General features: G+C 38.0%; 1 protein-coding gene across 1 annotated transcript in view; it reads left to right on the forward strand.

The window, feature by feature from the left end:
* LOC134424129 (transcription initiation factor TFIID subunit 4-like) overlaps positions 1–12,296 on the forward strand; it is a 154,789-nt gene that overhangs the window by 22,053 nt on the left and 120,440 nt on the right. Inside the window, exons 5-7 of the mRNA XM_063167635.1 lie at positions 552–674; positions 2,339–2,428; positions 4,157–4,411. Of these exons, the coding sequence (XP_063023705.1) occupies positions 552–674; positions 2,339–2,428; positions 4,157–4,411 (468 nt within the window). The remainder of the gene's footprint in view (positions 1–551; positions 675–2,338; positions 2,429–4,156; positions 4,412–12,296) is intronic.

Here is a 12,296-nt window from a genome sequence, read left to right on the forward strand (position 1 = left end):
GCCTCAAAGCTATGGTTACACTGAATGTGATGTTTCTGTTTCTTGGAGCAATTACACCATATAAAATAATGGCTTGTTTTACTACTAATGAAAAAAAAAGATTAGATAGGATGATGTTTGAAGAGTTATTTCTAATTTGATTTTACTCCTGTAACTACTTTGTACAAAAACATGCTGAATCAATAATTTAACAAATTAAGATAGCTTGGCGGACGTTTGTACCTTGTCTGTTGGGCATCTCAAAGGGGAATTAATCTCCAGCAAATTGTTGTGTTACTTCTCATGTTTAAGGTTATTTGTACCAAAGCAGACTATAAAATATAAAATATATTTCTTTCATTGATATTTTGTTGTTATTTGTGAGCTATAATGTTCAGTTACCTAAAGAGAAGAAAATCTCAGGTAACAAGCAGTAATAGCAAAACATATTTCATATATGGCCTGAATTAGAAAAGTTTAATCACTTTCCTTATTTGTAGTGGTCAGAGCATGCATTGATTGTAAAGAAAAAATAGCATGAAACTAATACTTGTTTTCTTTGGTTTTTGCAGGAAATGCAAGAGAATGTGAAAAAATGTAAAAACTTTTTAGCTACCCTTATAAAACTTGCTTCTCATAATTCACCATCTCCTGAAACGTCCCGCAATGTGAAAGCTCTGGTTCAAGATTTGTTGGTAAATATTTAGTTACCATTTATTTTGTCAGTTTTCTATTAAACTTATTTATGGATGCTGAAAACTATTGCTTTGATCTTAACAATTCTTCTGGCTGTAATGAAAGAGGTTGGGCTTCATCAAAATGCAATATTCTGTGTTATATAAATTTAAAAAGTCTGTTAAAGGCAGACTTTCTTTTGGTTTTTTAAAGGGGAAATGCAGCAAAGTATTTAGTAGGCAGTTGCCAAAGCCATTCTTGTTTTGATGAGTAATACTTTGGTTTTAACTTGAGGATTTGTTATTCTAAATATGGGATCCCCCTAATCCCCCTAAAATCTGGGATTTTTCCTTGAGGATTCGTTTTTTACTCCAATCCCTGTTCTTCTCTGAAACAAGAAGCTCTTAGTTTTTGAAGCACAGAACAACTGTAGATACAATCCCTTCGCAACATGGGTTAGAGTTTCTAGGACTGAAGGAGCAGTATTTTCCTGATTTTCAGCTGTTCTGCAGACAGGAGCCTGGGTGGCACAGGGGTTTCCAGAGGCAAAGCTGTGTTAGAGGGCTCTGGCCAGAAAAAAGCTGCACTGGCTGCAGCCTCCAGTGCAACAGTGAATTGTATAAATGGGCTGCAGACAGAGCTGGGAAAGAGTCAAGCTGCTTAAAAGAAATGTAATATAGTCTATGAAAAACTTGGATTTAAAAGTAGTTGCTATACATTTCTTTGAATTCATTGCCAGAGAAATCTGTGTATTTTAGACAAGCCTAAGGCTGTTTTCAAGTGTGAGCTGTTCAACAATCATATTCAATTATTCCAGTAAAAACTTGTTTCAACTTTTACCAATTTGAAAAGACTAAATAAATAAAGGTAACTGCTTATAGTATTTTAAACAAAGTACCAACACACATAAATAATAAATATATTTATTGAAGCTTGGTTTGGTTTGATTTTTCTCTTGTTCTGTATCAGTCAGGAAGGCTAATTAATTTTTTTATTACAACCTGAACTTCTAACTAATGATACTTTAGAAGTCTCATAAAATGCACCCAAGATAGAATTCTCTTGAATTGCTACTAAATAAATGTATTTGATATAAGTGTATATTTTGTGAACATACATACAAATTCATAGAGGAGAAAATTTTATATCTACTTATAAGCATGCCTTTTATGTATGGCCATGCCTTACATATATAGTAGTTTTATATTTAGTTCATAGCTTTAGTCCATAGTTTTATATATATGTTTTCTATAAGTTAAATTGTACCATCAGAACTGGTTTTGGAATTACCACAAAGGCTGACAAATTTCATATTTTTAAGGTTACATCAACAACCTGTTGTGGTTGTTTTCTTTTAATTTTAAAAAAAGAAATCACTGTGTAAATGTTAGCAAGAGAGTGGAGTCCCAAAAGAGACTTGAGTGTTTCTGGGGCCTCATTTTGTCTGAAATTGTGCTTCCCCAAGGGAATTCTCTGCATTTTGAGTGGCATGTTGCATGTTTGAGGTAGTGCTTGGCAGAAGGACCTTAGAGAGGAGTTAAAGGACTTCAGCTCTGACAGTTTTTGGTATGGCAGCCTCTTTAGCTATAGAGAGGTATGTGTATGTAGTAGTTGGGAAAGAGGCAACCAAACACCTGAACTGAGATGTTGATGCTTTTTTTTTTTTTTTTTCTTCACCCTGAAGGATGCAAAGATTGATCCAGAAGAATTTACAGGCCGCCTTCAAACAGAACTCAAATCATCTCCTCAGCCATATCTCGTACCTTTCCTTAAGGTAATGTGAATATTGTTTGGATAAATTTATTTCAGAGCAAAATTTAATTACATAACTCTTAGAATATCCCTTTTATCTAGTGTTATGTTCACTGGCCCAGGACTACCCTTCCTTTACATCTAAATGCTGCCCTTTTCTGCCAAGATCTTCCTGGCTGGAGGTTCTGTGCAGGCTGCACCTGTGCCAGGCCAGGCAGGGGCTGCTCCAGCAGCCTGGGACAGTGCTGAGAAACTGGGAATTCCCACAGGAGGGACACCTTGTGTGTTTGGGACCTTGGCTGAGATCCAGAAAAATGGATTTGTCATCCAGGAGTTCACAGCTTGAGCAGCCCTGATCTAGAACGTTGCAGTAATTAGATTAAAAAATAAAAAGCAGTTACTCCCTAGTTTGGAAACCATTCATTGGCTCTTCTGTAATGATCCTTTACTTTTAGAATAAATGCACTTTTCTGTGGTAGTAGGTAGTTTTTTGTGAAGAAGAAAAAAATTCACATTACAAAGAGTCCCAAGTTATCTTTACAGAATGGTTCAAGTAATTTAATAAGTTGTTTCCATGCTGTTTTCCTAATATGTGTTTGGGTCATTGATAACTTTCAATCCACATGTAACAATGATTATGAAGAACTGAACTGGATAAAGTGTTAATTAGATGATTCTGCTTCTGATCTGGAACTAATCAACAGTAGAATTTCTGATATGATACCAAATGGATTTATTGTGGAGTCCTAAGTTAGTATACGTGGGGCTAAATTTAACTGTTAATTTGTTCTGTAAATTAGCTACAATAACTTCCATATGCAGGATTATATACAAACAACAAACATGTTTAAGTCCCAATAAAACTACAAGTATGATTTTAAAAGTATTTTTGGTCTAGTTCAAAACTTCTGTGCTTAGGGCAGACTTTCTCTCTCTTCTTTCCCTGCAACTTTGCTTCAGAACTTCTGCTCCTGTTTTTTTAAGTTATCATTAACACTTGTTTGTGGCTTTTACTGCAGTCACTTCTAGCATCATGATAAGAAACAGGAACTTTCAAAGAAAGGACTTTCTTTGAAGTCCTTTCTGGGCAAGAGGCATTAAGTTTTTAAATCAATGTTAGAAGTTTAGAAAGAGCTGTAGCTTGGGTTAAACACTGTTGCATTCTGCAGCTGCCTGAGGGAGCACTTCAAAAGAACACTTCTGCTGCTTAAGAAGTAAAAAGTTTGTTCATGGAGGTGCAGTACAGCATTTTAGAAGTGTGTTTTCCTTGAAATGGTATGGGGCTTACAATAGTACACTTTTCTAATGCACTCACAATACATGACTTCAGAAATTATGCAATAAACAGCTACTGCTGTAGGGCACCAAGAGGGAAATCATTTGGTTGTTGGTACTGGAGGTGTGTTAGGAGGAGTAAATTGGTTCTGCTTGCTGGGAATAGGGCTGTTCCATGGTTCTACCTTTTCTTCTTCCATTTCTTGCCCTCCCAAAGACCTAAACTACAAGTTCTAGATAACCTTGAGAAGAAGAGTGATCTTTATGCTACAGTGCAATTAAGGGAATATGAAAATCTACAGGGTTGCTAAATCCAAACTGAAAGCTTATTAAAAACTGAACTTTCTCTTACAATAAATGTTCAATCTTAGTTCTGTTTGATGATCAGGCAGTTCATTATGTTTCCAGCAAATTTCAAAATGCTTTTTGTCGATGTGCTAAGTTTGATACTTCATAAACTTTCTTCTGTTTTTAGAAAAGCCTACCTGCACTGAGACAATCTTTACTGAACAGTCAGCATTTGGTTTTGCAAGGCCAGCCGTCTCAGCAGTCACTCCAACAGACCAAGCTCTCTGCAGTGATACCTCAGTCTGCCTCGGGAATCTCCTCTGTTGTCACCACTCAGACAATAGGAATAAGGCAACCAAACAACATTTGCACAGTCTCTGTATCAAATACAGTGCAGCCTCCTCAGGTTAAGGTGGTACAGTCAAATCAGAGTTCTCAACTGGTAGGTACTGGAGTGTAAAAGAGGATTTCTTAATGGACTTACAGCAGTTTTCAGTGTCACTTTCATTGCACCTTGTTTGGGAAATTCTTTTTTGTTTGTGTCATATTCTGTGATATGTGGTAGTACCTCATTTTCTGTCATTTCACATGCTCAACCATTACTTCAGCTAAGATTATTAACATAAATTGAAGGAAGTGCAGTCTTGGTCTTTTTGTCTGCTGTAGAGTGGTTGTTGTATGAGCACAGTGGAATTTGAGGGAATTACAAATGTAGAACAGAAAGCTTTCCAAGATTTACAGGCAAGAATATAATGTTGAGTGTGTCATTAGCTATGCTGCTTTGCTTTAAAATTAAATGAACTCTCTCATTTTAAACTCTTCTGCGCATAGTTACAAAATCTTGTCGAAGAATAGCTGTGCTGTTCCAGGTGTTCTGTTTAGCAGTAATGCCATTCTCTGTTACTCACTGAACTGTATCTGTGTTGTGCACAGTGGAGGATTAAGTGCTTAGATTCATTAATTTCAAAGGCACTATCAGTAAGGCACAGCCAGGTAGTCACTGAGAGTGTGGTGACTTTATCCTGTTGTTAAACAGCGTCTTGTGTGTGTGTTTGCACTTGTAATTAAAAGGTGTTTAGGGTTTTTACAAGGCCTTGAGTTTATACAGGCATCACTGTCCTTTGTGAGTTTGTCTGTGATTTCTGTGTGAGTAAAGTACTTACACTTAGGTCTCAAAATCATAGACAGAGGTTCCAGAATATGTATCAAGTTGGTAAAAATTTGTATTATCAAGGTGGAGAAATGCAGATGTGGTAATGTAAAACCTTACTGTGACCTGTCCTTGAGTTTATAGGCTCTATAAAGCATGTAAATAATTAGTGATGTGTGTGGAGAGAGAACCTCTCTTTTGCTTTAATTTAAAAGTAGCAGTGCACAGTCTGAAAATACCTGTGCTGTGTCTTGAGCCTTGCAGACACTTTCTAGTGGTTAAATTATTAACTTTAAAATTAATATAATTTAGTAATTCTTTGGTAAGCATAGTTTAATGTGTAAGAACGTCTTGAGTGGTAAGATTTGTGACTCTGGCCCTTGTAATGCACACAAGACAGTTTGGTGCTTTTCACCTTAACTTGGCTGCTTCAGTGCAGGTCCAGCCACTTGCATTCTTTCTTTTTCTGAGATGGCTTCTCCCCACCCTGTCTGGATTAGTGTGTTAATTAGAAAAGTGTTCCTCACTTTTTGTGGCATCTTTTTGATTTGTCCATGTTTGATGACTGAATGGACAATAGCTTTGGTTCTAGGCAGAAGAGTAGCAGCTGGTCATAATTACAGGTGGAAAAATTGCTCCCTGTCCCAAGTTAAGCAAATTTGTGCCTGCAGCTGACAGATTGCTTAGAGGTAGAAGTGTCCATGGCCAGTAAGTCTGGCATTATCTCATGCCACAATCTACTGCCATGTAACATGGCTTTTCCAGTGCTGTGCAGCCCACCTTAAGTGCTCCTGTGCCCACTGGGCAGGTTTCACCTCACCTTTTTGAGAAGCACTGGTGTAGGACAGAAATGGATGAGTCCACAGGAATTCTTACTCCTATGATTATAGTTCTGGTTGGGATAAAGCCAGATTTCTGGGAGAGGCACATTCTGCCTGTCTCCTGTCAATGGATACTCTAAGCAAGCAGTTGTGATGTTGTGAGTTGAGATTAACAACCTGAAGAGCTTTTCTGACATGCCTGGGTTGTAGGAGGAGCTGGAAGCTGCTCAAGTAACATTGATCTGATGGGCAAGAGAAGTTGGTTTTCTGTCTGTAAGGAGGTCACAGGTTGAGTTCTCATTTACTGGGTACTTGAAATGACCACTACATTTTCAAAAGGTCACAAACTGCACAAAGTAAAGCTGTGGTTAATACTATTTATTTTCTGGAAAAGATATAATAAATAAAAATACTATTTCTTTTCTGGAAAAGATATAATATATGAAAATACACACAATAGGGAGAAGACATTAAGAATCATAATCTATTTGCTTTAGTGTGAAACTGTCTCTTCATATTTCCTTTAAATTTATCAGTCTTTAGTTAATAGAATCAAGCAGTACTTAACCAGGCACTTAGAGTAGTTCTGTACAGACAAAAGCAGCATCAGCCATCAAGAGTTAGTGCATCAGAAAATCTTAGCACAGCAACCCTCAGCTGAGGTGCCAAGCAGACAGCACAGCAGCAGCTCCCTATCAGCCCAGTGATTGCTGATAAGCACTGATTTGTTTGCAGTGCCTGTCCCAGTTCCCAGTGCTCCCTGACTCAGAGCACAGGGCTGCTGGCCATCTTGCCTTGGACTTGTCCAGCAGAGGAAGATTGCAGCTGCCTTGCCTGGGGGCAGCCAGCCCTGATGGAAGAACTGGCTGAGCTCCAGCTTTTCCAGGCCTGGAGCTCATTGGAGAGGGTTCCAGCTGGCTCTGCAAACTGTCCAGCTGCAGAAGGGCAAGCTTCTTTTAGACTATGGACCTCTTCATACCAGCCAGTTTACAGCAGTCCATTTTCCCTTAAAACATGAAGGAGCTGTTAGCTGTTCCTTGCTTTGTCTGTTCTGTTTCTCAGAGGTGCCAGCTGTGGTGATGCTTTCTCCAGTTACCTTGCAGTGTGGAAATCCTGTATGCACTGCCAGCATGCAGCAGAGCTTGCACAAAGGCTTTGAAATGTACAGTGCTAGCAGAGATGAAACAGAGACTTTTAATCTGTTTTGTAGAGTGCTGGAATCGTGCTCCAAACCATGAAGAACAATGCTTTATAAAGCTGGATAGTGCTACTTACTCATAAAGAAAAGAGGAACAATCTTAGGCTAATATTTTATTGATGAGACACTTATGAGATAAGCCAGCAGTAATTTTTTTTAATTGCTGTAAGTGCAATGTTCAAAGTTTGTCTAAATTGCCATTCTTAGAGCTCGTGTGCTCTGTGTTGCCTTGTGTATGCAGACATTGCCTGTCTTGTTTTGGGTATTGCAGCAGGTAAAATCTGTAAACTTTGAAATGGAGTAAGAGAAATGTTCTTTATTGCACATATTGAGGTTCTAAGTGGATTGATGGGTAGTGGAGATGGATTAGCACCTCATGTGTTATGTTGGCACTGTCTGCATCATAAGGAGAAATGACTCCTGGAAGTTAAAGCCAAATATTAAACTTGAGTGATAAAAACACCCAGTAAGAAAATCAGTGATCCATCTTACTTAAAACAAATGTTATTTTATATAAAGCTGTATAAAGATTGATGCAGCTCTAGGATTAGGAGGGATGTATGGAATACACCTGCCCCATTTCTGCTGCTCTGGTAGGGCACAGTGCCCCTGGGCAGGCTCTGCCATATTCTAAGTTACATTAGAGCAAGATTTCAAACATTTCCTGACACTTTCCCTGCACTCTCACAGTGGTTGGGGTCTCTCAGAGTTGAGATAGAGTAATGGAATTTGGAAACAAGATACAGCAGCAGAGTAAGAATTATGTTCTATGGGGATGTTCCACTTGGCTTTTTAATTCTCCACTGAAGCTTTTCTGGCATCACTCTTCTGTTCATGAATGACTGTAATTTGAACACATTTTAGTGAAATTTGAGGAAATCATTGTCTTTTTGTCTTGTCTGCAAGGCAGCTTAGAAATGGAAGAGTAATAGATGGCTGTTTGGATAAAAAGAGTATTTTCTATTAATTGACTAATAAAGGTCTAGCCACTGATGTGGAATTTGGGTGCAGTAAAATAGAAATAAAAATGGATGTTGAGCAGTAGATATCTGGGATCCATTATCAGGAACAAAGCCTGTACTTGACAAATTGTATGCCTATTTGAAACACAGCCTAGTGCTTTTCTGAGTTATCATGGACTTCATTTTCAGAATTTTGTGGGCTGTACATTAATATGAGTAGAATATTGTCACTGATTGCTATTTGGAAACCAATAGCAAAAGGCCAAGCTTGAAAGCAAAGATTAAAAGAAAAGCTTAAGAGAACTGAACACAGAGAACTTGTTCAAACACTGATTGTAGGGGAGAATAAAAGGGAAAATTCCTTATTTGGAACTGACCAAGATGGTAAAAATATGAATAATCGGATATAATTAAATGAAGTAGGATTTAGGTAGGATATAAGGTAAAATATCCTTAAAATAAGAGAGAAGATTAGGTGGTAGATCAGGCTCCTGGGGACAGTGATGAAAAAGCCATAATTGAACACACTCAAAAGTAACCATTTGACCATTGTAGGAAGAATTGTGTAATAAATTGAGGAGCAGGTGGGACAAGTGATGCCATGGCTTCTGTTTCATTGTTCTTCATTTCTTTGTTGAGAGCCTGTACTCAATGGAGTAGTGTTGTTGTCATATTAACATTAAAATAGTAATTTTTTTTTTATTTGGGAGGAAAAATAATTGCTTATGTAGATTTTGAGGCACCATTGAAAAACTGTAGCTGCTACTGCAGCATGATAAGCAATGGTAAATATGAATTCTAGGCCCATAAAAGCATGAACATTGTAAGTTAATGCTGCCAGATTACATGATAGCTGAGGTTTGATATGACATTTATCTTCAGGAGTGAGTAGACTGATAAATCACAAGTGGCATAGCCACAAGTGAGTTAGCAAGTGTTTACTCATGAGTGAAGATAAATGTCATATCAGACCACAGCCATTCTGAGTTTTATGTGTTTATGCATGTCTTGTTTCTTCCTTCCACATTATTTTTTTTAACTTAATTGAGAAAAAAAAGCTTGGTAAAGGATGTATTTTTCAAATCTATTTTTGTTTTTCATTCTTTGCTCTTGTTTACTGTGTTTTTGTCTTCATTGCAGTACTTGATAGGTTTAAGCTTTTGTTTCAGATGCTTTTGCTGCAAAGGGTGATTTCTGTGAATTGAGCCAGGCTGGTTTTGCAGCCCTTGTCAATAAAGGTTGGAACCTTGTGTATCTGCACTAGTCCAGGAGATTTGCAAAATCCTTGTCCTCAGAAACTTTAGCAATGAATTCTAATTTTACTGTCCTAAAGGAATTTTCCTTTCAGTGGTTTGTAGGTAGTGGCTCTCATTTAGTTTTGTCTCTTGTGCAGGCATGAGAAAGACTTATAACTCCTGTTCTCTTCCTGCTTTTGTACATTGATGTGCTTTGGCTGGATTCTTTCTGAGTCTGTATTTGTTGGTTTTGCTGTTGATTATTGCTCTGTGTTCATCTCTGTAATTTGTTCTCTGTCCTGCAGTAACTTACACAGTAGAAGATGTCATGGAATGATCATCACCTTTTGATGTGAGATTAGGAGCAGAGAGAACCACTTCTTTATTCTCACAGTTACCAAATCTATGCTTTTTGAAGAAAACCCTTAGGGAAAACAAAAAAAGAATATTTCAGCTGTCACCTTTTTGCTGTTCTGGTTATCAGTGGTGTGATTGTTGTAAATTCCTTTTTTTTGTCTTCATGAGCCTGCTACCTTATGGAAGCACCTTTGTACAAACATCCCTTTTTTCACCTGTGAAAATCCAGTCAGCTCTAGCAAAGGGCAGAGTAGTGTCTGCAGTGTTCAGGAGGTGACAGGAGGAGCTGCTCCGGCACAGCAGACAGATGGTGAATCCAAGTGAGTGTGGTGAGTGGAGAGAGTGACAAGGGGAGAAGAGCAAAGATGAAATAAAAAGAAGGAGAATACTTTTTATTGTGAGAAATGTACGTCTTAGTTTGCAAGAAAAATGTTATTTTATAGAAGAGAAATGTAGTTAACTGTTCACACATTGCACTTGGAGGAGCAATGCCATGGCTTTGCTGCTTTAGTGTGTTCCTTGAAGAGCTCCAGAGTGCAGCAGCCTAGGACATGATTCTTCAATTCTGACAGATAAATTGAAGAGGAATAACTAGTATATGACAGTACTTGCTCATAATTTTACCTTTTTCCTAATTCTGTCAAATCCAGGCAATGACTAAATCACATTCTGTCTTTTCTATTTTCTGTGCCTTTGTTTTCTCTTGTTGTGCTTGCTGTCTTCAGAGGTGTACATAATTAAAATGCTTCCCTTTTTAGGGGAGGTGGAATGATGGACAGTTCCTGTATGCTCTGAAGACTTTAGTATTCTGTCTCTTTACCTTTTGTGACTCAGCACTTTAATAAAATCAAGGGATGATGTGTTTATGGACACAGTGTGAAAGGTTTGCAGAGACTCCTGGAGGTGGCTTGTGCAGCCTCCTGCTCACACATTAGAATGTCTCCCATGTGGCCAGTCATGTTTTGAGTGCCTTCAAGAAGAAATTGCACAGCCCTCTTGGGGCAGCATGTTCAGAGCTTGCCCCACCCTCATGGTGGTCTTTTTTTTTTTCTTCTATTATATTGGAATCTCCTGTATTCCAGCTTGTGCCTTTAGTGCTACATCCTTCTGCTCTGCACATCACGGGGAGTCTGACTCCGTCCTCTCCTCATCTTCCCAAAGGTGCTTCCAGCAGCACTGAGATCTTTTCTGAGGGCAGGAGTAATGTCCCTGCTAACCTCAGTGTCCTAAAATCTGTGTCTGCTTTCTCAGTCTGGGTCAGTGCTTTCACTCATCAGTGGCATTCAGCTTTGATTCAGAGTATGGAGAGATAACCTGACCTGGGCTACACGTGTTGTGCATGGTTTTAATCTGTGAAGAATATGAAATAATTTAAGTTAATCATCTCCCAGACCATCTTGCTGGTACACTTGTTCATTGTCTGCAACTGTGAGGTCAAGCTAAGGACTTAATAGTAATGTTTATGATGTTGGGAAAACAGACAAGGAGATTAGAACAGTTTGAATTGTCTTAATTGATGAAGCGTGGCTTAGGTAGTTACAAATTTTAATGCAGGATCCTCTGATTCATTGATTTGTACTATGTCCCTAGTTTGCCAGCAAAGAAGTTACATTCTCTGCTTTACAATTAGTAAATTGCTAATTTTAATTCCTTAATGACCTCCAGATCTGGAGATTGCATGTTTCTTAAAACTCCAGTATAGAAGCTGGGATTTAGTGTCAGATGCTCTGGTGCACTTGTTCTTTTGAGAGAGTTTTGAGAGAAACCAGCCTGTTGCTGGTTGGTTTCTTTATGGAGTTTAAGATGATGATTTTGGTCTCTGCCTCTTGGAAAAGTTTGTTTCTCAATAATTTTCTAGACTTTCAGTGTTTGTACATACACTGAAGACCTAGTACAGTACTTGCCAAAAGACAGTTTCTGGAATGTATTGGATAGTAAAGAAAACATTGCCATTTATGTAATCTTAAATAGTTAAATATTGTCCTGTCTTTAATGATGTTAGTGGCTCATTTTGTAGGGTATTCACATGAAAATATTAATTGAGGGAAAAAGAACTTGGTTCTGAACTGTAGAAGTTGCCTCCCAGAGAGAGAAAAAACATGCAATTGCAGAAGATTTCTGTAATGCCAGATAATAATTCTGTCCAGAGGTCCCACACATCCCCTTTGTGGCCTGGCTTCTGCTCCATTAAGGTACAGCAGCTTTCCTTCTCTATTCTCTGCAAACTGATCCAATAAATTATTGTAAAAGTGGCATCATTCTCCTTTTCCATACCAATATATGTTTTCTTAACATGGATTCTTTTTACCAAAATCACACTTGTTCATGTTTCCTGTGCATCAAATGCAGTTTAATTCAACTTTTTTCCTGTTATTTTCACTGATCAACTCTGTTTCTTTCCTGTTTTTAAGCCTGGTAGCTGCTTTATTCTTTCCCCTCTGAAGGTGACTATTCACTCTCTGTCCTGACCAAGTAAATTTATTTATATTTGCTCCATTTTCCTGCAGTTGAAGCTGAATCCTTAATCTTCTTTCCCTCTTCTCTTTCTGCAGGGTGGTTATTGCTAATACTTCTACATCCACAGGCTTATTATAACTTTTCTCT

The sequence above is a fragment of the Melospiza melodia genome, chromosome 13 (assembly GCF_035770615.1).
Source record: "Melospiza melodia melodia isolate bMelMel2 chromosome 13, bMelMel2.pri, whole genome shotgun sequence".
Lineage (NCBI taxonomy): Eukaryota > Metazoa > Chordata > Aves > Passeriformes > Passerellidae > Melospiza > Melospiza melodia.